Source organism: Hippopotamus amphibius, chromosome X (genome assembly GCF_030028045.1).
Source record: "Hippopotamus amphibius kiboko isolate mHipAmp2 chromosome X, mHipAmp2.hap2, whole genome shotgun sequence".
Taxonomy (NCBI): domain Eukaryota; kingdom Metazoa; phylum Chordata; class Mammalia; order Artiodactyla; family Hippopotamidae; genus Hippopotamus; species Hippopotamus amphibius.
The window spans coordinates 43,537,182-43,562,152 of NC_080203.1; the positions used below are offsets into that span (position 1 = coordinate 43,537,182).

General features: G+C 39.1%; 1 protein-coding gene across 1 annotated transcript in view; it reads right to left on the reverse strand.

Annotated features, from left to right (window-relative positions):
- NRK (Nik related kinase) overlaps positions 1 to 2,920 on the reverse strand; it is a 142,316-nt gene extending 139,396 nt beyond the window's left edge. The window contains exon 1 of the mRNA XM_057718596.1: positions 2,864 to 2,920. Within this exon, the coding sequence (XP_057574579.1) occupies positions 2,864 to 2,920 (57 nt within the window). The remainder of the gene's footprint in view (positions 1 to 2,863) is intronic.
- Positions 2,921 to 24,971: the final 22,051 nt, after the last annotated feature.

The window sequence follows — 24,971 nt, forward strand, 5'->3', positions numbered from 1 at the left end:
TGTTTTGTCACCTATAGGAAATATTTACTCAATAGTAAGTCAGGGAAAATGGAAAAATGGCAGTAACCCATTCATTAACAAAGAAAACGTAGCTTACCCACCTGTCGGTCTCTGGTTATTATGTTTATGCTCTTATTTTATGTCTTTAAGGAATTATGCAAAAAAAGTACAATCCCCTCCCTGCCCCCTGCTTCCCCAGCTCTCGCTAATGCTTAAAATTTTAGGTTTTAAAAAATATCCATCTAATAACAAAAATGCAAATAACCTTCTACCATTTTCTTTAAATTACAATTTGCACAGCCAGCCTGGCCTCTCTCAAAGGTCCTTGTCTTGCGGTCATTTAGCTAGCCAGCCCTAGAACGGACATAATATATCAATGTTAAACTAGACCCAAATTTAATTATTCTATACTCTGCAAGATTCTTTTTTTTGCTCAACGTGAAACTCTAAAGCCTGAATTCCCACTCATTATCTGGTTATTGCCAAGTTGGTATACTTGGATTTGACAGATGCCAATGCTCTGACCTCATATATAACCTATTGAGGATAATTTTCACAAGGGATCTCACCACATGCAGGTTTCTTTGCTTGTTTTATTATCTCTACTTTGCATCAAAATGCAAACCTCCAAACAGCTAACAGATATTTCCTGACGTTTTCATTTACTCTTATTTTTCAGCAACTTAGGAAATAAGTCAAATGCAAAGAAATTCAAATTCACTAATCTATACCTCAGTGACCAAAGCAACTGTGAACTTTTTGCATCTCTAAAAACTTGATGTAAAAACCAAAATTCTAAAGGGGGTGCTCTTCTTTCACTTGATTTCTTAGGGTTTAGACCCAGATGGGTGTTCAGGGAGAGGGGAGACATGAATAATTTGTTCACATGGTGAAGATCTCCATGATATAAAATGGCTCCTATATAACAGAAATTTAGAAATTGTTAGAAGCTGAGGACTTTATGAGACTTTCATGAAGCCTGTAAAATGAGGACAAATATCAATGCCCTGAGATTTTGTGTCTTCTCCCTACCCCTATATTAAAAACTAACCTCATCTTTCTCCCCTCCACACCCCCACCAACACCCAGAAAACTAATATTTCAGTGAACTGCAATGTAAAGACTGCAGCCTTTCCCCTTATCTTCTTGGCTCTCACTAAGTTCTTATGTCCAGGACCATGACCGGGTCAGTTAGTTTGGGCCATTTCCCCCCCACTTTTTTGCAGCAACCAAACCTTTTCTACTTGCTTTTGCGATTCATTGCTCTATCATTTCTAGGAGGTCTTTCCCATTCCTCACTTTAGTCAATTTAAAAAAGAGTTTATTTCAGTTTGTCTATGTGTGGTTTCCATATTTGCCCTAGTTTCCTTTTTTCACTTTCCCCCACTATACACAGAGAATGTTGGAGGAGGGTAACATTTCATTTGTTGGTTTTACACTTGGGAGCAAATCTAGTCAGAATGTGAAAGTGCTGTTCAGAAAGGAAACCACCAATTGAGGCCTCCATATTCCAGAAATCTCATGTATATACCGAGTGGGAAAATATTTAACTTTTAAAAATTCTGTGACTTTATTGTATGAAGCTGCATCAATAACCACAATGCTAATTATCTGTAATTCAACATGTTAATATTGAGGCTCCTTTTTAAAAAGGCTGAGAACAATTTGCTAAAATGTTACCCATGTGCATCACCTCCTCCTCCACACTGTTCTAGTGTAAAATTATATAGGTGAGCCTTGCAGAATGCCCCATTTTTGAGGGGGACAGGGGGCTGCCATCATCAAGAAGGCAATATTTAAATGTAAATATGTATAAAATTAAGGCACTGCTACTTCGAATAGTTCCATAACCTCAAGGTTAATATTTAGCTTTTCCCAAAGCAAGCAGGCCACTGCCCTGTACTACAGTTGCCTGGAGATCTTTCCAGCACGGTGCATGCTTATTCCCTTTCAGAGAGTCCAGGGGCCCTTTGCATTCACGAGAGGGTGCGAGTGAAATGCCAATCTAAAAAGAGAACTTGAAAAACGGATTTGGGTGGGATCCAATATCTGCCAGAAACCAGATGCCAATGAAATAAACGGCGCTGCTAAAATAATAAGTCTACTAATAACTACGGTGATAATAGCTCACCAATCAATTACCACTCTGGAGGAAAGCTGGGCATTTGGGAAAAGGAGAACCCACAAACGAAAACCACAAGAAAAAACTAAATCTGGTTAGCAAATGAGCGCAATACTTAAAAAAAAAAATTGGGGTGTGCAGAATTCACTTCTTCCCCAAGCGGCGTCGAGTTCTTTAGCTCGTGCAATACTAAATCCGGACCAGTGTCCTGGCAGAATAGGAAGGTTTTAGAAAGTGCTATTAGAAAGTGAGACTCCAATGCTTTAATTTTCTGGCCCGCTGTCATCTATAAGGAAGGGTCACGCCGAGAATGGGCATCTCTTCTGGCAAAAGCAGAAGCAAACGACGGGGCGGTGGGGTGACAGAGGATTGCTCTCAGGAAGCCACGCGTCGTTGCGCTCTTTGGCCTCTCCTTGATCCCCGCTAGGACAAGTACCGGAGTGCCGCTAGACCAAAGGGGCCACATTTAGAAAAGGTTCCGCTGTTTGTGTCCCGCACCACCCCACTGCCACGTCTTCCCATCACCCCTCTTCCCCCGACCCTTTGCCTTTCCGTGAGTTTGGAGCGACCCGGGTGTCCAGGGGGCGCCTTACCCGTAAACCCACTCCCGGGGTCCCCTCCGGCACCCGCAGGCTCATCGAAGTCCTGACCTAGCCAGGCTTTCAGACGCCTGTCCCCTCCCTCGATGCTCAGAACTTGAAGAAGAGAGCACTTCGGGGGCAACGGGCGTCCTCTACTCACCGGCAAGTGGCCCAGATCCGTGACCTCCTTGTCCCTCCAACCCCCAGGTCCCGCCATGGCTTCGAGCGGAACCTGAGCGGGCGACTGAGTTAGGCACGCTCCAGGAGTCTGAGGTGGAAGCGGACAGAAGTCGGAGGAGGAGAGGGGAAGGGAAAGGGCTAAGAGGAGAGGGGAAGGGAAAGGGCCGGGGAAAAGAACGGGGACCAAGGTTTGCGGCGTGGGAGAAAGAGGAGGGGAAAGTGGAGGGAAAAGGGCAAGGAGTGGAGGGAAGTCGGAGTTTGAGAGGCGGGAAAGCGAGTCTGGTTAAGGCGAGAGAAGAATCTGAGCGTCCGTCCGGAGACCAAGGAGTAGGAAGGGTGCTCCGAGGGAGAGAGAGCACAGCGTCTGTCCCGGCAGGGTGCGCCTCTTTCAGGGTGGGGAGGGGGGCGGTGCAAGGAGGGGGGGGGCCCGGGAGCAGCTCGAAGGGGATTGGTGCAGCGTCACGTCGCCAGGTGGGCAGCCCCGCCGCGGGGAGGCGGGCGAGGGGGCCACTGGCCGAGGGAGGTGCTGAAGGACTATAACGGTTTGCAAGCCGGCTCCCGGCGGCCGCCCCCCCACCCCGCCCTCTCGCCCCCTCCCACGTCCACCACTGCGCCCGTCGCCCCCGCCCCCGCTGGCGAGTGTTCCACAGGAAACTTTTTCGAGGCAGCTGCCAGCCCCGGAAAACCGGTCCCGCTCCGCGCCGCTCCCAGTCTGGGCCCCACAGCTCTGCCGCAGTCCAAACAGCCCGCGCCCTCACCTCTCCACGAAACACTTGTGACTTTTCTAGTTGTCTATTTTCTCTTTCTGCTCCTCTAATTTTATTGCTCCATTTATTGCAAAGACTCATCAAGTTAGATAAGGAACTGACTTACCACTGGCTTAGGGATCAGACCTAGGCGAGCCCCTGTGCGGGCGGGGCGGGGAGAAAATACCAAGTTTGCCGCAGGGCTACCACAGCTTGGCCTTCGAAACCACTAGCCTAGGGCAGCGCAGCATGGACAGGACCGCTGCGAAGTCCCCTCGAGGCGTGCTACATCTCTTCTAGCCCCGGATAGTTGGTACCAGGCCCGGGGTGCCCACTCGGAACCGCACCTGTTCACAGGTGCTGGGAGTTAAGAGAGACCGAGTCTCTGAAGCCCTGGTTACCCCGGGTCCTAAGTTTGCAGTTCGCCGCGTTCGCAAAGCGCGGAGAAAGTTTCTGCGTCCTTCCCAGTCTCCAGCTCTTGGCCTGGGTTTCATTCATTCGCCCCTTCGTTGCAGAACGTTTCTGGGAGCCCATGCCGTTCGCCTCTGTTTCCCCACAAAGCGCAGGAGGTCCGATACAAGGTTTAAAAGAATCTGACAACGGCGATTTAACCTAGAGAAGTAAGGCGCCTCTTGAAGAGTTTATGGGAAAGGGAGTCGGTGTGTAATACCAACCGCATTCTAAGCTCTTGCACTGCGAAGAACACTTTACAAAACGTCCCAAAGCTGCTTACTTTCCCTGGAGCTCATCGACTGCATTCGCGCACCCGCACTCCGGGGTCGGAACGCGATGTGGGGGGTTTGTTTCCGGTTTCTTTCTTTTTTAAGTAAAATATTTCTACCTCCTCTACGAAGATTTACAGGAATAATTCTTCCCACAGACCTGGAGCTCACCATTTGTGACCCACACTTCTAACTTTTGTTATTATTTTCTTTATATATTGGTGGATTTTGTTTATTTCGTGTCTGTTTCAACTTCCGAATTTGACCCCTTCACATTCCTTAACCTCAGAGCCTCCGTGAGTTCTGTAATCTCCATAGTTTGTCTGAGGAACCCGGTCTCGCTAAATAAAGAAAATTCTCTGTGGACGGGTGCGGGGAAAACCAACTACCGTCTCCCCCCAAAAAGAGACTCGGGTGTTCTGGATCGAATTTTCGTGTTAATTCAAATGTGATGTAAACCAAACAAATTATGTTTTCCAAGAATTCAAATCTTGACAACTCCACCGCACAAAATCTTGCCCTTTTAAAACACAGTTTAATAAGAGTTCCTGAATGATCAGTAAAACTCTTCTAGATCTTGCTAAATATTAATCTGAAAATAACATTTCATAGCAAGAGCTGGGCAGGTGAGCTAGTTAATAGAAAGTTACACTTTTTTATACATATCTAGTTTTTAGAAATCAGGAGAGTCAAGAAATAACATTTAGAGGAAATCTGAAGAGAATCTTTGCTAAAGGGAAGAAGTGTTGAGACTTTTTTAACAATGCGGTTTGCTGACGGTAGGGTGTGGGGAAATGCCCCGTGGCCCCCAATGGCAGAGACTGTTTTAGCCTAAGGGGACAAGTCCAGACCAGGCAAAAGAATCCAGGCTAGATCATTGGGCTCTCTAGTTGCAAGGCTCCGTGGGAGGCTAGCGGCTTCACGACTCCATGGGGATTAGCCACAGGCCAAGTGGAACCCCCATAGTGGGGGGAGGGGAAGCTAGGTGTTTGACCAGAACTTGACAGAGAACCTACACATTTTTTAAGTTATTATTTTCAAGGAAAATGGAGTCATGGAACAGCATGGAAACTTTGCCTTGTAAGCTGGCATTATGGGGATTTTTGTGGCCAGCTTGGGGAAGGTCAGCCCGGCTAGCTGACCAGAAGGCAAATAGATGGCCCGCAAGCATGAAGCTGAGACAAACCCTGAAGTAGCGCACTTGTTTTCCAACTTCAGGACTTCTTTTCCCCTCACCCCACAACCATCATTTCCCCTTCTCCCTTCCAAAGTGTTCTTTTTTTCTCTCTTTCTTTCCTGACCTCAAACTGCATAAAAATAACCCTAGTCAATCCGGAGTCTAGGAACTTGTGAGATTGTATTTTACTCAGAAGTAACTTCTCTGCCAATACTTTATCTCCCATATTTATTCCATCCCTTTCTCCTCCAATCCATTCTGTTATCTTAAGGCCCTGTGCACTTTGTAACTTTTGATTGTTACTTTTTTAATAGCTAAAATTTATTGAGTACTTGCTATATGTTCTGGACTGTGTTTTGTATATATTTTCTTATTTAATTTTGCCAAAAATTCTTCCAGCTTTTTAAAAAAAATATTTATTTATTGGCTGCCTTGGGTCTTTGGTACTGCACAGGGGCTTTCTCTAGTTGTAGTGAGCAGGGGATACTCTTTGTTGCAGTAAGAAGGCTTCTCATTGCTGTGGCTTCTCTCGTGGAGCATAGGCTCTAGGCGCACAGGCTTCAGTAGTTATGGCACGCAGGCTCAATAGTTGTGGCTCATGGGCTCTAGAGTGTAGGCTCAGTAGTTGTGGCACATGGGCTCAGTTGCTCCACAGCGTGTGAGATCTCTGCAGCAAGTGTGATCTTCCCAGACCAGGGATTTGAACCCATGTCGCCTGCATTGGCAGGCGGATATTTAACCACTGCGCCACCAGGGATGTCCCTTTCCAGCTTTTAAATTATCTCTGTTTCATAGGCAAGGAAATTGAGGCACAGAGAGATGAAGTAACTTTCCTAAAGCCTCACAGCTAGTAATTGGAGGAGCGTGGCTTCCAATTTGGGCAGTCTGACTCCAGAACCCACTTGTCAATGACTGTTGAAGGGCTGGTGCATATTTTGAGACTGTGTGAAGAGGAGCCAAATTCAAAAAAGCTTCAGAGTAAGTGAGATCAGATGACATTAGCTAGGCCCCTGAGCTATCCAGTTCCCCTTTTCCCCCTTTCAGCCTTCAAGCCCTCCTAACAGAAATAACAAGGGCTTTATAAAAAGTGATGGAACCCAGCTATAGCCCAAGAGTAGCCAGTGACCTGCCTGAGCAGAGATTACCAAGTGGATCACCTCACAGGAAAAAAATCATGGATTTCAAGCTTAAGAAACTTCCAGAGAAAAAACCCAACAATTTTCAATGCTTAGAAAATATTAAAATCCATTCCTATTCCTTCCAGAGAGTTTTTTGGCTGAAAACAAACCTTATTCAGTGGAGACTTGAAGGAGGCTGTGTTTGTGAGCAATCGTGCTTAGCAGACCTGAGTTGCTAAATGGCAAGGTTACAGCCAGTTAGCTCAGTTGGTAAGAGTACTGCAGACATGGTGCCAAGGGTATGGGTTTGATCCTCCAGAGGGCCAGTGTGCATCTCTCTACTCTTTGGCCCTTGATAGCGCCTCACCTCTGGCCAGCCAGTGATGCCGTTTGGAAAAAACAACTCCAAAATCAATACTTTCATCTTTGTGTGCAAAGAACTGCATATTTATTTTTTCATATAAATTGCTAATTACCATAATCTGGAAAAATTATACTGTAAGAGGATGTGTGTGTTATGAAAATACAGATTCAAAAGATTCTAGATTGCTTTTTCTTTTTTCATTTATACATTTATAACTGACAATATATATCTTAATAGACACTTTAAAAATGAATTTCATAAAATGCTTTATTACGCATTTATTAAGCATTTAAACACACAAAATGGTCTGCCGTTTATTGTTTCTCCTCTACTCTGACACCTTGCTTACGAAAATGAGTGTCTTGTAAATTTCTGTTAGGACAAGTTTGCTGTCTACATTACTGATCCTGAGTGGCAATAGTGGAATAGGTTACATAGCAATCTTCTTCAAAAGATACTTTGCACATTTTTGATTATAAATACTTAAGGTCTAATATCTCCCTGTATACTTGTGAGTGGCTGGTGCAACCTATCTTTAAGAGTCTCAGGGATTCATCTTTGAGGAAGGAACCTCCTTTGGGAACCACTGGGCTAAAGGACCTTCTTAAGGTTTTCATTCTTCTTTTCGGAGACAACTTTGAAACTGTAGGATTTCTGCCACAGTCCCCAACACTCTTGCCACTGATTCTTTGGATTTTTCCTATGTGTCACTACTCCGGGGACAAAACAAAAAAAAAAAAAAAAAAACACCTGATGTTTCTCAGGCTAAAGGTCATGAAATGTGCCTTCTGACCATGGTTTGCAAAGCTTCTGTCACTTGTCATGGAATGCTCTTAAGCTCGGCATGATTTGAGCTATGCTTGTTTCTAAAATGGGGCCCTGGAAATCTGATCCTGGCTGAACATGGGTCTTGTCGCTATTGAAAACTGGAATGCTACTCTAAAAAAAGACAATTGTTTTATAAAGAGAACTAAAACAGGGAAATTAAAACCAAAAGTCAGATGAATTTCTGAAGTTAACCATGGGGCTTCCTTTTTTTCTCACTCTTTTCCCTCTTTGAACGCGATACCATCCTAGTCCTGGAATTCGCAACCCAGCAACTTCAGGCTAGCCATCCTCCCTCACTCAGCACAAACACACACAGGAACTCATCTACCACAATGGTAATGAAACATACTTCAAGATACCTCACTTGCACTTCTAAGGGCCTGGGAGTGGTACTAGTAATTCTGTATCGGTAATTTTATATTCTGTTTTGTAGTGGGCTCCCCAAATTATAAAAGCTTCAGATCTAACAGAACCTGGGTTTGGCCCTGAATACATAATGTATAGAGAGCATAGTAAAGTTGAAGTGTGTGTGTGTGTGTGTGTGCGTGTGTGTGTATGTGAGTGTGTAGTCTCCATAATATTACTGAGACTTAACAAAGTGAGTTGCAACCAGCAATCCACAACTAGAGTGTGTGTATTTTGAAAAGAGAGAAAAATAAAAGAAGGAAAAGAGAAACAGCACTGAAGTTTAAGAAATTAAATATTAACTTACAAGGGAATACCTTACATAAGTAGGATGGATGTCCTTTTGATTGAGGATTAAAAGGAAAGAAAACAGAAGTGGTATTGTTATGAGAGTACACTACAGACTGATGACAGGAAATATACGGGCAATGCTTTCCTAAATCTAGGTCACAGCACTGCCACTGGGGGAAGAAGTAATAATAATAGAGAGCATATTGTTAATGTCATATTTTTGCATTAGAAAATATCAACTCATTGTAATGTCAAACAACTCAAAGTTGAATGAAGAAAAAGGTAACAGTCTCTACCTTCTCCATCCAATCACATACTACCACCACAACCCCCTTCCCCAAGTTGTTAATTTGGTGTGCACCATTCTTACGAAAATAAACTTTAGGAAAACACACACACATGATATTCTTTCCTTATTCTTTTGTTCCCTTATTTTTTTAATGTTTTTTTAAAATTTTATTTATTTATTTTATTGGCTGTGTTGGGTCTTTTTTGCGGTGTGTGGGCTTTCTTTTTAGCTGAGGTGAGTGGGGGCTACTCTTCGTTGTGGTGCACAGGCTCGTCATTGCCATGGTTTCTCTTGTTGCGGAGCACAGGCTCTAGGCGTGTGGGCTTCAGTAGTTGCAGCACATGGGCTCAATAGTTGTGGCTCACGGGCTCTAAAGCACAGGCTCAGTAATTGTGGCGCAAGGGCTTAGTTGCTCCACGGCATGTGGGATCTTCCTGGAGCAGGGATGGAACCCGTGTCCCCTGCATTGGCAGGCAGATTCTCAACCACTGCACCACCTAGGAAGCCCCTGTTCCTTTATTTTTTAATTTATATCTCAAGAAGTAGGATTCTTGTTCATGGTTTTATCTTGTAGAGAGCAGCACATACATGAACAAATACACACAGAATCAAGAATGTTCTGAGAGAACATTACTTCAACAAAAAAATATTGTGATACACTATGCAATAGTGTTGGGGAAGAGAGAAAATTGATAGTACTCAGCTGTCGTGCTTAGGGGCAAATCTCTAGGCTCAGAAAAATGACAGACAAAGTTTAAAAAAAAAAAACACCCTGCATATGTGATTGTGGTGATTTTTGGAATATAATAGAAGTACTGCGAATTTGAAAACAGGCAAAATTCCAATTTTCAAAACAGAACAAAATGGTAGATTCCAGAGACTATAGGCCAGTAAACTTGATGTTGGTTCCAGGGGAATTCTCACAGAATATTATATAGTTGGCTCCTAGGTGGTACTTCCCAGGAGCAAGCAGGGATACATTAATAAGGTACCATGACAAACCAGCTCATATTCTATTTTGAATGATGTGACATCAACCTTCAAGGTACCCCCAGTGAACCAGACGTCTTGTCATTCATGACATGACCTTGTGTGGTATCCCCCCACAATTAATGAGGGCTGGCCTGTGTGGCTAATAGAATATGGATGAACTGATAATGTATGACTTATAAAGCTAGGTCATAAAAGACATCGAAGCTTCTACTAGGTCACTCAGATTGCTTGATCTGGTGGAAGCCATTTGCCAGAGTTTGAAGACATTGAAGCAGCCTTGTGGTGAAACCTACATGGAGAAGAACTGAGACATGTGGACAACATCCAATACCATTTTGCCAATTATGTAATGAGTCACTTTGGAAGTGAATTTCCCAGTCTTATTCAAGGCTTAATATCTGCGGTCCCCAACCTTTTTGGCAGCAAGGGCCCGTTTCGTGGAAGACAATTATCCACAGACGGGGTGGGGGTGGGGGTGGGGGTGGGGGTGTGGTTCAGGCAGTAATGCAAGCCACGGGAAGCTATGGGGAGTGGCAGATGGAGCTTCCCTCCCTCACCTGCTGCTCACCTCCTGCTGTGCGGCTGGGTTCCTAACAGGCCACTGAACTGGTAAATGTCTGGGCCTAGGGGTTGGGGACCCCTGCTTAAGATGATAGCACTCACAGGTAACATCTGATTGCAATGTTATAACAGACCATGGGCTAAGCCGCTCCTAAATTCCTAACCCATAGAAAACATGAGAGATAAGAAGATGATATTTTTACACCATTAAATTTTGGGATGAATTGTTGCAAAGCAATAAGTAACTAACCAAATGAGCTGCTCACCAAGTAGACCAGGATACTACTGTAGTCAATGTATTTTTATTTTAGCAAAGAATCTTATAATATCCTCTTAGACTAAATAGATGAATGTGGGATGGCAAAAGCACAGAAAGGCATGATTAGATAAACAAAACAGTTGACTAATGAATCAATGGCAAATTGAAGAGAACTTGTGATATTGATATAAGGTTATGCTGAGCATAATGAAATATATGTTCTGGAGTAGCACTGTCCAATAGAACTTCTGTGGTGGTAAAAATGTTCTATATCTGCACTGTTAAGTATGATAGCCTCTAGAAACATGTGGCTGATTAGTTGAAATGTGACTATTATAACTTAGGAACTGAATTTTAAATTTTATTTAATTTCAATTAAGTTAACTAAATTTATTTATACAGTGCATATTTTATACAGTGTATAGTTTAAAATTATACAATGGCTAGAGACCGCTATACTGGACAGTGCAACTCTCTATGATTTAAGAAATAAAGCTTGTTAAACTTTATTGGAAAAATAGAATCCTAAGGAAAGAAACTCTAAATGGAATATGGTATAGATTTTCTGTCCTTGTCTTGGTTTTCAACTTATTTATTAGTGTTTTAGGTGACAACATGAAAGACATGCATATAACTTTTGTTGATGAACCCAAACTGTGAAGAATTATTGATATATATGTTGACCACTCCAAGGTCAAGAAAGAACAGAGTGGAGCTAAGGAAGTGATTGGGCTGAGACATAAGGTAGTCTTTAGGGTTAATTCAAAGGAAAGGGTCCCAAGGTCAGAATAGGGTAGAGAAGACAAGCAATAAATTGGGCATAGGTTTGGGAGGCAGTGAAGCAGACAAGCTGAGAAGATAAAACTAGAGATGAGACTGGAACTGCCAGCAAGCTAGAATGATGAATGAGCAGGGGGTTAGGAAAGGGAGGCAGGGGGCAAACTGAAATGGAGCAGACTAAGCACAAATGAAGGCCCATTCTGCTGGCTTTTGGCTGCCTTGTTCCTCTGGTTGTTTTTGCTTGTGGCATTTTGCATTCCCTCTGGGCATGGGCTAGAACAATAAAGTAGCAGGGGCATTCTGTAGAGAATCAGACTGTGCAAGAAACTAGAATTATTGGCTTAAACCAACCAGATGACATTTTACAGATATAAGTGTGCATTTTTGCATCTTGGTTTGAAAAAAATAATCAATTCCATAAGAACAAGAAGGGGAGAAGCTTAACTTTAAAAGGTAATGTTAATCTGGTATTGTAATGATACCAGAAAGACCAGTAAGATAACCAAATCAAGGACAATTTTCTTAACTGTACCCAGGTAAAGATATCTGAAGAAGGCTGATTATTTCAGAATATTACATTTTAAACAAATTAAATAGTCTCCAAACTAGGGAAAGTGAATAATGGTGAATAACTTAGAAATTATGACATTTGGAAATGTTGATGGACTGGTGTCGTACAGCCTTTTGAGGAGCAGGCTTAGGCAGATGGAATAGCTATCTTCACATATTTTTAATGGGAAGTCATAATAAGGAAGGATCAATGGATCGATGTTCCAAAAAGATAAAAAAACATAGCAATTTAAAGAAGAACATTCTAATAGTTATCATTATAAAGAATTAGCTGCTTTATAAAAGAAAGAACTCTCTCTAACTGGAAATATTTCAAGAGGAGACTTCATGATCATCTGCCCTGGATTTGTACAAAGAACTCATGGATTAGAAGACAGATAAAACTAAAGCAACTCTAAATCGTTCCCAGTTCTGAGAAACTGTGAAACTACTGTTCTTTTCTTCTATGTATTGTGGTCTCTGGGTATTCATTCAGAAGGCATTGCTATTCTGCTTCCAACTTAGGGACATGTACTATCCTTAAGTCACACCCATGAAACTACATTTTATATAAAGTCACAGAACAAATGCTACACTTGATTAGAATGCAAAGACATAACTAGCTATTTTTATATGTGGAGCAAGTGCCAAGCAATGCAAACATTGTCACCACTCCTTCCCTCTCCCTTTAACCTCCTGATCCTGGGCATTACCACACAAAGTGCACTCTCATCACAATCTGCAAATATCTACTTCCATTTCTTCTGTTTTTCTCTTTGTAGTATTCAAACATTAAAGAAAATCTTTAAGGTCAGGGTGTGTGTGTGTGTGTGTGTGTGTGTGTGTGTGTGTGTTAGGGAAGTAGTGTGTTACCTTTGGGAATGTGTGACTATACTACTCTCCCATCCATAATTTGGGGAACAAATCCAATCAATTATTCCTCTTATAGTGCTTCCAAGAGGAATCTGTGAGAGTGGTACATGCCCTACATGATATACATTCTCATCCAAGGAGGATACTAAAAGCACAGTGATAGTATTCTTTAATATTTTTCCATTTACAATAACCATACATACTTGTTGTAACAAGTCAAGTCATATATAGATGTGTAAAGAAAAAGTTAATAATTGCTTCTTCTCCCATCTCACACCGTTGAGATAATCCATGTTAATAGGCTGGGTTTTATCTTTCCATACTTTTATCTTTGCTCATAAAAATATGCAAACATATTTTCCTCTATTTTTTAAATGAGAAAAGATCATACCATGCATATCGCTCAGCAACTTGTTTTATTTCACTTAATATTTTATACACATCAAATCATATAGATCTAACTTACTGTTTTAAGAGCTTCAAGAAAAGACTGATAGCTTTGATCACATAAAAACTAAAATAATTCAATGGACCTGGAAAGATATTTGCAATATATATGACCAACAAATTCTTAATTTCACTAATAGGCAAGGAGCTACTAAAATTTGGTAGAGAAAATATCTCCCCAATGGAAAAATGGGCAAAAGCTATGAATAGGCAATTCACAAGAGAAGAAATACAAGTAACTAACAAATATATAAAAACTTGCTCAACTTCATAGTAGTCAGGGAAATGTAAATCCAGAGAAAAAACATATTTCATTAAAATTATGAAACTAATAAAACCTTATTGTAAAAAAGAGGGTAACAGTAAAACTATGAAACAGAGGTATATAAAGTAAAGCATAATAGTTCCATCTTCAGCTTTGCAGTCTCACTTTCCATGAGTTAATAGTATTTACTATTTACCACAGAATTCTCCATTCTCTTACAAACCTAAACAAACCCATGATGAAGGCTATTCTTTTACATTTTTTTTTCTTTTTAAATTTTTAAAATTGAAGCATAGTTGACTTACAATACTATTTTAGTTTCAGGTGTACAACATAGTGATTAGACATTTATATACAATATGAATTGATCACCACAATGTCTAGTAGCTATCTGTCACCACACAAAGTTAATACAATATTATTGACTACGTTCTCTATGCTGTATTTTACATCCCAGTGACTTATTTTATGACTGGAAGTTTGTACTTAATCTGTTTCATCTATTTCACTAAACCCCTTGAACCCCTTCTCTCTAAGGACCATCAGTTTTTTCCTCTGTTTCTATTGGTTTGTTTCTGTATTGTTTTGTTTGTTCATTTGTTTTGTTTTTTAGATTCCACATATAAGTTAAGTAATATGGTATTTTTCTTTCTCTGACTATTTGACTTAGCATAACATGCCTTAGGTCTCTCCATGTTTTTACAAATGGCACAGTTTTATTATTTTTTATGGCTGAATAATATTCCATTATATATATATACACTATATATATGTATATACATACATATACATACACATATGTATCACATCTTCTTTATCCATTCATCCATTGATGGACACTTAGGTTGCATCCATATTTTGGCTATTGTAAATAATGCTGGAGTGAACATAGGGTGTGTGTGTGTGTGTGTGTGTATATATATATTCTAATTAGTGTTTTCATTTTCTTCTAATAAATGCCCACAAGTGGAATTGCTGGATCATATGGCAGTTCTATTTTTAATTTTATGAAGAAACTTCATGCTCTTTTCCACAGTGGTTGCACAAATTTCATTCCTACCAACGGTGCACATGAGTTCCCCCATCTGCACCAACACTTGTTAGTTCTAGCCTTTGTGATAATAACCATTCTGACAGGTATGAGGTGCTATTTCATGGTGGTTTGATTTGCATTTCTCTGATGATTTTTGATGTTCAGCATCTTTTCATGTACCTGTTAGCCATCTGTATGTCTCTTTGGAAAAATAGAGACCTTTTGCCCATTTTTAATCAGATTGTTTTTTTTTTATATTGAGTTGTATGAGTTTGTTATATGTTTTGGATATTATCACCTCACCAGATATATGATGTGCAAATATTTTCTCCCATTTCATAGGTTGCCTTTAAATTTTGTTGATTGCTTACTTTGCTGTGAAAAAAGGTTTTTAGTTTTATATAATCCCATTTGTTTATTTTTGCTTTTGTTCCTCTTGCCTGAGGAGACAGATCCAAAAAATTATTGCTAAGATGGATGTCAAAGAGCATATTGCCTATGCTTTATTTAATGGGATTTATAGTTTCAGGTCTTATATTTAAGTCTTTAATCCATTTCGGGGTGGTTTTTGTTTGTTTCTTTGTTTAGGGAGTAAGAAAGTGGTCCAAAAAAAAGTGGTCCACTTTCATTCTTTTGCAGGTAGCTGTCTAGTTTTCCCAGCACCATTTATTGAAGAGACTGTCTTTTTTGCACTATATATTCATAGCTCTTTTGTCATAAATTAATTAACCTTGTAGGCACAGGTTTGTTTCTGGGCTCTCTATTCTGTTCAATTGATCTGTGTATTTGTTTTTGTTTTGGTGCCAGTACCATACAGTTTTGATCACTATACCTTTGTAGTAAAGTTTGAAATCAGGTAACATTAAACCTCCATCTTTATTCTTCTTAAGACTGCATGGGCTATTTGGTATTTTTGTGGTTCCTTACAAATTTTAAGATTTTTTCAGTTCAGTAAAAAATGCCATTGAGATTTTGATAGATTGCATTGAATCTGTAGATTGCTTTGCATAGTATGCATATTTTAACAATATTAATTCTTAAAATCCATGAGCACAGTGTATATTTGCATTTATTTGTGTCATCTATTTTCTCCACCAATGCCTTATGGTTTCCAGGGCACAGGTCTTTCACTTCCTAGATTAAATTTATTCCTAGGTAGTTTATTCTTTTTAATGCAATTGTAAATGGGATTGTTTTCTTACTTTCTCTTTCTGATAGTTTGCTATTAATGTATAGAAATGCAAAAGATTTTGTATATTGACTTTGTAACTACAACTTTATTGAATTTATTTATAGGATCTAATAGTTTTTGGTGGAGTCTTTAGAGTTTTCTCATATAGTACCGTGTCATGTGCAAGTAGTGACAGTTTTACTTCTTCCTTTCCAATTTGGATGGCTTTATATCTTTTTTTTTTTTTTTGGTCTGATTACTGTGGCTAGGACTTGCAATACCAAGTTGAATAAAAGTGGCAAAAGTGTGAATCCTTGACTTCTTGCTGATTTTAGAGGAAAATTTTTCAGCTTATCAACGTTGAGTATTATGTTAACTGTGGATTGATCATTTATGGCCTTTACTGTACTGAGGGATGTTCCCTCTATACCCTTTTGTTTAAAGTTTTTAACATACATGGATGTTGAATTTTGTCAAATGCTTTTTCTGCATCTATTGAGATAATCATATGATATTTATACATTGTTAACATATTGTATCATGTTCACTGATATATGGATATTGAAACATCCTTGTATCCCTGCAATAAATCCCACTCGCACATGGCGTATGATCCTTTTAATGTATTGTTGAATTTGATTTGCTAATAATTTGTTGAGGACTTTTGCATCTATATTCATCAGGGATATTTGCCTGTAATTTTCTTCTTTTTAATGTCTGTATATGGCTTTTGTTTCAGGGTAATGCTAACCTCATAAAATAAGTTTGGAAACATTTCTTCCTGTTTACTTTTTTGGAATAATTTGAGGATAGGTATTAACTCTTTAAATATTTGGTAGAATTCACCTGTGATGCCCTGGACTTCTGTTCGCCGGGAGTTTTTTGATTACTGATTCAATTGCATTACTAGTAATCACTCTGTTCATATTTTCTACTTCTTCCTTATTCAGTCTTGAAGATTTTGTGTTTATAGGACTTTATCCATTTATTATTGGTTGTCTAATTTGTTGGTGTATAGTTGTTCATAGTCCTCTCTCATGATACTTGGTTTTTCTGTGGTATGTGTTGTAACTTCTTTTTAATTTTTGAGATCATTTACTTGGGCCCTTTCTCTTTTTTTCTTGATGAGTCTAACTAAGGGTTTATCAATTTTGTTTATTTTTTCAAAGAAGCAGCCATAAGTTTCATTGATCTTTTCTATTTTTTTTAATCTCCATTTTATTTCCACTATGATCTTTGTCATTTCCTTCCTTATACTAACATTGGGCTTTGTTTGGTCTTCTTTTCCTAGTTCAAGTGTAAACTTAGATTGTTTATTTGAGATTTTTCTGAGGTAGGCCTGTATCACTGTAAACTTCCCTCTTAGAACTGCTTTTGCTGTGTCCCATAGCTTTTGGAACACTGTGTTTCCATTTTCATTTGTCTATAGTATTTATTGATTTCCTCTTTGATATCTTCAACGACACGTTGGTCATTTAGTAGCATGCTGTTTAGACTCCAGGTGTTTGTGTTTTTGCAGTTTTTTTCTTGTAATTAATTTCTAGTCTTATGCCATTGTGGATGGAAAAAATGCATGATATGATTTCAATATTCTTACATTTGTTGAGACTTGTTTTGTGACCTCACATGTGATCTATCCTGGAGAATGTTTCATGTACACTTGAAAATAATGTGTATTCTTCTATTTTTGGGTGAAACATTTTATATTTATCTATATATCTATTAAGTTTATCTGCTCTAATGTATCATTTAAGGCCAGTGTTTCCTTATTGATTTTTTTTGTTTGGATGATCTATCCATTGATGTTTTTAAGCAGGGTGTTAAAATTCCCTAATATTATTGTTTTACTGTCCATTTCTCTCTTTATGTATTTGCTTTATAGATTTCAGTGCTCCTATGTTGGGTGCATAGATATTTACAAGTGTTATATCCTCTTGTTGGATTGATACCTTTATCATTATATAATGGCTTTGTCTTTTGTTGCAGTCTTTGTTTAAAAGATTATTTTGTCTGATATAAGTATTGCTACCCCAGTTTTTTTTGGTTTTCATTTGCATGGAATATCTTTTTTCCATCCCCTCATTTTCACTATATGTCTTTAGCTCTGATGTGAGCCTCTTGTTGGAAGCATATATATGGGTCTTGTTTTTATCCATTCAGCCACCCTATGTCTTTTAATTGGAGCAATTAGTCCATTTACATTTAAAGTAATCATTGATAGTTATGTACTTATTGCCATCTTGTTAACTGCTTCCTGATTGTTTTTATATTTCTTTTCATTTTTCTAGTTCTTCTCTGTTTCTTTCTTCTCTCATTTTTTCCCCTGTGATTCAATGACTTTCTTTAGTGATATGTTTGTGTTCCTTTCTTTTTATTGTTTTGTGTATCTGTTATAGGTTTTTGATTTGTATTACCATGAGGTTCATATATAAAAACTTATGTATATAGCGTTCTACTTTAATTTGATGGTTGCTTACATTCTAGTGTATTTTAAAAGCACTACATTTTTACTCTCCCTATCACATTTTATGTTTTGACATCATACTTTACATATTTTAATGCTGTGTATTGTTTAATTATTTTAGATATAGATGATTTTACTATTTTTGTCTTTTAACCTTCACACTAGCTTTATAGGTGATTGATCCACTACTTTTACTATATGTTTACATTTACCAGTGAGAGTTTGTCTTTCATAATTTTCTTATTTCTATATATGGCTTTTCCTTTTCTTTTCTTTTCTTTTCTTTTCTTTTTACTTTTCTCTTCTCTCTTCTATTCCCTTCTCTTCCCCTCCCCTCCCCTCCCCTCCCCTCCTCTCCTCTTCTTTCTTTAGCCTTTCTGTTTAAAGAATTCCCTAAAATGTTTCTTGTAAGACCAGTTTAGTGGTGATGAACTCCTTTAGCTTTTGCTTGTCTGGGAAACCCCTGATCTCTCCTTCAATTATGAACAATTTTGCTGAATAGAGTATTTTTGGTTATAAGTTTTTATTCCTTTCAGCACTTTGAATATGTCATGCCAGTACCTTCTGGCTTGTGCTGAAAAATCAGCTGGTAGTCTTCAGTTGGTTCTTCTGTACATAACTAGTTGTTTTTCTCTTGTTGCTTTTAAGATTCTATATTTATATTTAACTTTTGACAGTTTAAATATAATTTTTCTTGGTGTGGGTCTCTTTGGGTTCATCTTGTTTGGGACTCTATGTGCTTCCTGGACTTAAATGTCTGTTTCTTTCACCAGGTTAGGGAAGTTTTCAGCCATTATTTCTTCAAATAGGTTTTCTGTACTTTTCTCTCTCTCTTTTCCTTCCTGGACCCTTACAATGTGAATGTTACTTGATATTGTTCCAGAGGTCCCTTAAGCTATCTTCATTTCTAAATCCTTTTCCTTTTTGCTGGTCTGATTGAGTGATTTCCACTACCTTGTCTTCCAGATCACTGGTCCAGTCTTCTGCATACTCTAATCTGCTGTTGATTCCCTCTATTGTATTTTTCACTTCCGTTATTGTATTCTTTAGATCCACTTGGTTCTTTTTTTATATTTTCTATCTCTTTGTTGAAGTTCTCACTGAGTTCATCCATTCTTCTCCTGAATTTGGTAAGCGTGTTTATGGCTATTGCTTTGAATTCTTTTTTTTTTTGATAAACTGCTTATCTGCCTTTCCTTAAGTTCTGTTTTGTGAGGTTTTGTCTTCTTCTTTGGAAGGTATTCCTTTGTCTCCTTTATTTTAACTAACTCTCTGTGTTTGTTTCTATATATTAGGTATATCAGCTATCTCTCCCCATCTTGAAAGAGTGGCATTATGTGGAAGATGTCCTGTAGGGCCCAGTGGTACAATCTCTCCAGTCACCAAAGCCAGCTGTTCCAGGTGTGTTGTGGTTGGGCTGTGGTTGCTGTGGGTACACTGGTGGGCAGGGTTGGTCCCCAGACTGGTTGGCTGTGAGGCTTGGCTGATACGTCTGTGGGTGTGCTGGTGTATGGGGCTGGTTCCTGGCAATGCTGGCTATGTGGGTTAGTCATGATTGCCATGGATACCTTGATGGATGTGGCTTGCCTCTGGCTCTGATGACTATGAGGCCTGGCTATGACTGCTGTTAGCAAGCTGGTGTATGGGGCTGACCACCTAGAATGAGAGCACTTTTGGAGGGGAACTGGTGCTGGCCAAGGTGGCCCACTGAGTGGGGCAGGGCAGAGCTGCTTTGGAGTAGGTGCCTGTGGGGTGGGGTCATGGTGTGAGCTAGGTTGATGGAGAGTGACAGAAATGGCACCCATAAGTGCTGGGCCAGCTAGGTGGAGGATCTTTTTTTAATGGTGCCTATCTGCACTTCCATATGCAGAGAAATTTCCACCAGATTTCCCTCTATCACATGCCCTAAAATTTGGCAATTTATCTCTTTCTCATATGACACAGGGACTCTGTAAGCTGCTGCTTCTGCTATTGGGCCTTAGCGTAAATGAATAAGTACATGAACACTTAAAGAGTACAGTCTCTGTTTCCCACAGCCACCTGGCTCTTCCAGACATAAGCCTGGCTGGTTTTCAAAGCCACACAATATGGGAACTTAACTTTCCAATGCAGTCCTCTGGGTTGGGGAGTCTGACATAGGACTCAGACCCCTTGCTACTTAGAGCAGAACTTTGTAGTTTTGATATTCTTCCTGCTTGTGGGTTGCTGCACCAGGAGGGTGAATTCTGACCAGATTGCCTCTTTGCCTCTCCTACCTATCTTGATGTGCCCTTTTGTTTATATCCTTTGTTGTGGAACATCTGTTCTGCTTGTCTTCATGGCATTCTTGGAGATAGTTGTTCTATAAGTAGTTGTAGTTTTGGTGCATCCATGGGAGGAGATGAACTCAGGATCTTCCTACCAACCCATCTTGATCCAGACCAACAAAAGCTATTTTAAATAAAATTGTGATCTCCTAAGTATAGTACCTTGAAACCTGTTTTTTTGGGGTTTTTTTGTTTTTTTTTTTTTTTTCATTTAACGATTTTCATGGCTATCTCTCTGGTCAATGTGCAAAGACTCAGCCCATAATATTCTATAGGTTAGATCTATCACAATTTATTCAACCTGTTGGTGGACTTTCAAGTAGTTTCCAGATTTTATTCCCTTATAAATAATCCTTAATAAATATCAGTATGGATATATCTTATGTGATGATGCTTATATTATCTATTATAAATTTCTAGAACTGAAATTTCTGTCACAAAAGTTATGTGCATTTTAAATTTTTAATAATATTGTCACATTACTTTCCAAATTTTCAGTGGTAAACACATTCCTACCAGCAGTTTACAAGGGTTCTCATATTTCACACATTTGCTCCAATAGGTGATTCCAATATTTTTTCTTTTTTTCTCTCTCTTTGTATTTTAAGATAACAATGGTTTTCCCATGCTGCTTGGTTCATGACAAAATAGAAGCCTACACGTATTCATGCATATCAATAATTATTATGATTTTTAAACAAATATAATGCATATACATATACTTCATATAAAATAAAAGGTATATGCTATTCAGCTCTGTGTGCCTAAATTATTTTGTGGGACCTTGATTTTTTAAAATTAAGACTTTATATTTTTTATTGCTTTTTAGTTCACAGCAAAATTGAGGGGAAGGTACAGAGTTTTTCCAGATACCCCTGTCCTCACACATGCATAGTCTCCCCCATTATCAACATCTTCCATAAGAGTCGTGTGTTTGTTACAATTAATGAACCCACACTGACACATTATAATGACTAAAGTCCATAGTTTAATATTACAGTTCACTCTTGGTGTACATTCTATGGATTTGGACAAATGTATAATGACATGTATGTATCATTATGGTATCATACAGAGTATTTTCGCCGCCCTAAAAATCCTCTGTGCTCTGCCTATTTATTCCTCCCTCCCCACTTCTGGCAACCACTGATCTTGCTACCTATAAATTTTTACCTTTTTTAGTAAAGGTAAAGTCATGTGGTTGGAATTATACAGTATATAGTCTTTTGAGATTGGCTTTTTCACTTAGTAATATACACTTAAGCTTCCTCTATGTCTTTCCACAGCTTGGTATCTCATTTTTTTCTAGTGCTGCATAATGTTCCATTGTTTGGATGTACCACAGTTTATTTGCCCATTCACCTACTGAAGAAAATCTTGGGTGCTTTCGTATTTTAGCAATTATTAATGAACTTGCTATAAATATCTGTGCGCAGGTTTTTATGTGGACATAAGATTTTAATTCCCTTGGGTAAATACCAAAGAACATGATTGCTGGATTATTTGGTGAGAGTATGTTTAGTTATATAGGAAACCAACAATCTTCCAAAATGTTTATACCATTTTTCATTCACTCCAGTAATGAAGGAGAGCCTCTCTTGCTCCATACCTTTGCCAGCATTGTGTTTCCAGTGTTCTGTATTTTGGCCATCCTAGTAAATGTGTGGTGGTATCTAATTGTTGTTTTAATTTGCATTTCCCTGATGACATATAATGTGGGACATCTTTTCATAAGCTTATTTGCCATCACTATATATTCTTTGGTGAGATTTCCATTAAAATTTTTGGACCATTTTTAAATTGGATTTGTTTCCTTGTTGTTGAATTTTGAGAGGTTTTTTTTGTATTTGTATAGCCAGGCTTTTATCAGATGTTTCTTTTGTAAATATTTTCTCCTATTCTGTGCTTTGTTTTATTCTCTTGACATTATCTTTCACAGAGCAGAATTTCTTAATATTAATGAAGTCTAGCTTATCAATTATTTTTTTCATGGGGTGTGCCTTTGGTGTTGTATCTATAAAGTCATCAGCATATCCAAGGTTTTCTAGGCTTTCTCCTATGTTTTCTCCTAGGAGTTTTGTAGTTTTGGTATTTTACAATTAAGTCTGACCTATTTGGATTAATTTTTGTAATAGGTATAAAGTCTGTATCTAGATTCTTTTTTGTTTTATTTATTTTTACATATGGACATCCAACTATTCTAGCACCATTTGTTGAAAAGACTATTTTGTGCCCTTGTATTGCTTGTGCTCCTTTGTCAAAGATCAGTTGACTATATTTATGTGGGTTTATTTTTTTAGCTTTGTGTTCTGTTACCTTGATTTATTTGTCTGCTCTTTCACTAATATCACACTGTCTCGATTATTGGAGCTTTATATTAAGTCTTGAAGTCTGGTAGTGTCAGTCTTTCAACTTTGTTCTTCTTCTTCAATGTTGTGTTGGTTATTCTGGGTCTTCTGCCACTCCATGTAAACTTTAGAGTTAGTTTGTCAAAATTCACAAAATTATTTGCTGGGATTTTGATTGGGATTGCATGGAATCTATAGATCAAGTTGGGAAGAACTGACATCTTGACAATATGGTCTTCCTATCCATGAACATGGAACATCTCTCTATTTATTTAGTTCTTTGATTTCATTTATCAGATTTGTGTAGTTTTTCTCATGTAGATCTTACACTTTTTTTTTTTTAGATTTATGCCTAAGTATTTCATTTTGGAGGGTGTCCTAATGTAAATTATATTGTGTTTTAAATTTCAAATTCCACTTATTCGTTGCTGGTATATAGGAAAGTGATTGATTTTGTATATTAACTTTGTGTCCTCCATCCTGGCTATAATTGCTTTTTAGCCCCAGGAGCTTCTCTGTTGATTCAGATTTTCTACTTAGGCAATCATATCTTCTGCAAACAAATACAGTTTTAATTTTTCTTTCTCAATCTGCATACCTTTTATTTCCCTTTTTGTCTTATTGCATTAGCTAGGACTTCAATGTGATGCTGAAAAGGCGTGTGTATGGTTAAGCCATTCAACATGGCTGTTTTCTTGCTCTCTCTACATCCCCTGCTCAACCAGCTCTGCTTCTCTCACATGACTATCCAATCCTCTTAATTATAGGGCTTAATTAGTAACTACCTATGAACTTGCCCTCTTCCCAAGCTGCTGATTTTCCTGGTAACTGATGAGCCAAACTGATGTCAATTCCTCCTATTAATGATAGCCTCCTTCTTCACTGGGTAGTGAAGATTGCTGCCATGTTCTGTTTGCCATCTGCCATCCATGGTGGGGTGTTGCTCTAGGACCTTAGTTTGAGACATATAGGATTCCCCTGTCCAACAAGCCCTTGATTTCTCTGTCACTGTCTCCGGGCTTTTCCCTCAGTCTCAAGGCTGGGCAACTACAAGGCTTGCGGGCCCTTGGGGTATAGCCCAACAATTGACAAGGCAGCCAGGAGGCCAATGAAACTCCTGCAAGTGCTGAGATGTTGGGAATTAAGGACAGGGAATGGAAAGTTGTGGGGGAAATCCTGAGATGGCTATCCATTAGCATGTGGGCCCCTGTGGCAGCTGACTACCATGAGAGATGTCTTTCTGTTCCATTATAGTGATGATATTCTGTTGACCTCAGAGTCTCTTTCCAGTTTAAAAGTAGCAGCCCTGTGCTCATAGTTCCTCTGACGGCATATGGATGGCTGGTGAATACAGACAAAATCTAGACCTGGATTACCTACAAAATACAAGCATACCGCTGAACTTCTACACATAAACAATAACAGATACAGGATTTAGGGCTATTAACTCAGGGACAGACTTATGAATTGGATGTGGCCAGTTACCTGGAAGGGTTTGGTTTGGGCCTGCGGAAATGGAAAAATGATAAAAGCATACCCTTCGACTTCTAGTCCCAGCTATGGAAAGGGGCAGAGCAACACTATAGTGTGGTGGAATAACTGCTATATGCAGTCTACAGTGGATTACAACAGGTGGAAGACATTACAAAAGGCCTACCAGAGTCATTGATCAATGCAAAAAACACGATTTGGGGTCTAGTACAACTGTGCATGACATAGAGGATCCCCATGGACATCGATAGTGACCAAGGAATCTGCTTTACCAGCCATAAAGTTCACAAATGGGCCAATAAAAATGACATACACTGGTGTTTTCACCTGCCTTACAACCGCACTGCTGCAATGCTAACCAGAGGGATGATGGACTACTTAAACAGCAGTTGAGACTGGAAACCCTCTCTCAGCATGTGGACCAGAGGCTAACTCAAGCCCTATGAACTATAACTGAACAACACAGGAGCAATCATCCCAGTGCTTATGCTATGTTAGTCCAGAAGCAAAACTAGTCAACACCATCCAAGTTCAACTGTTGACCACTGAAGGGCCTTTGCTAACTATTGATCAGGACAATAACTTACTTTTGCCCTTGCTACAGGATC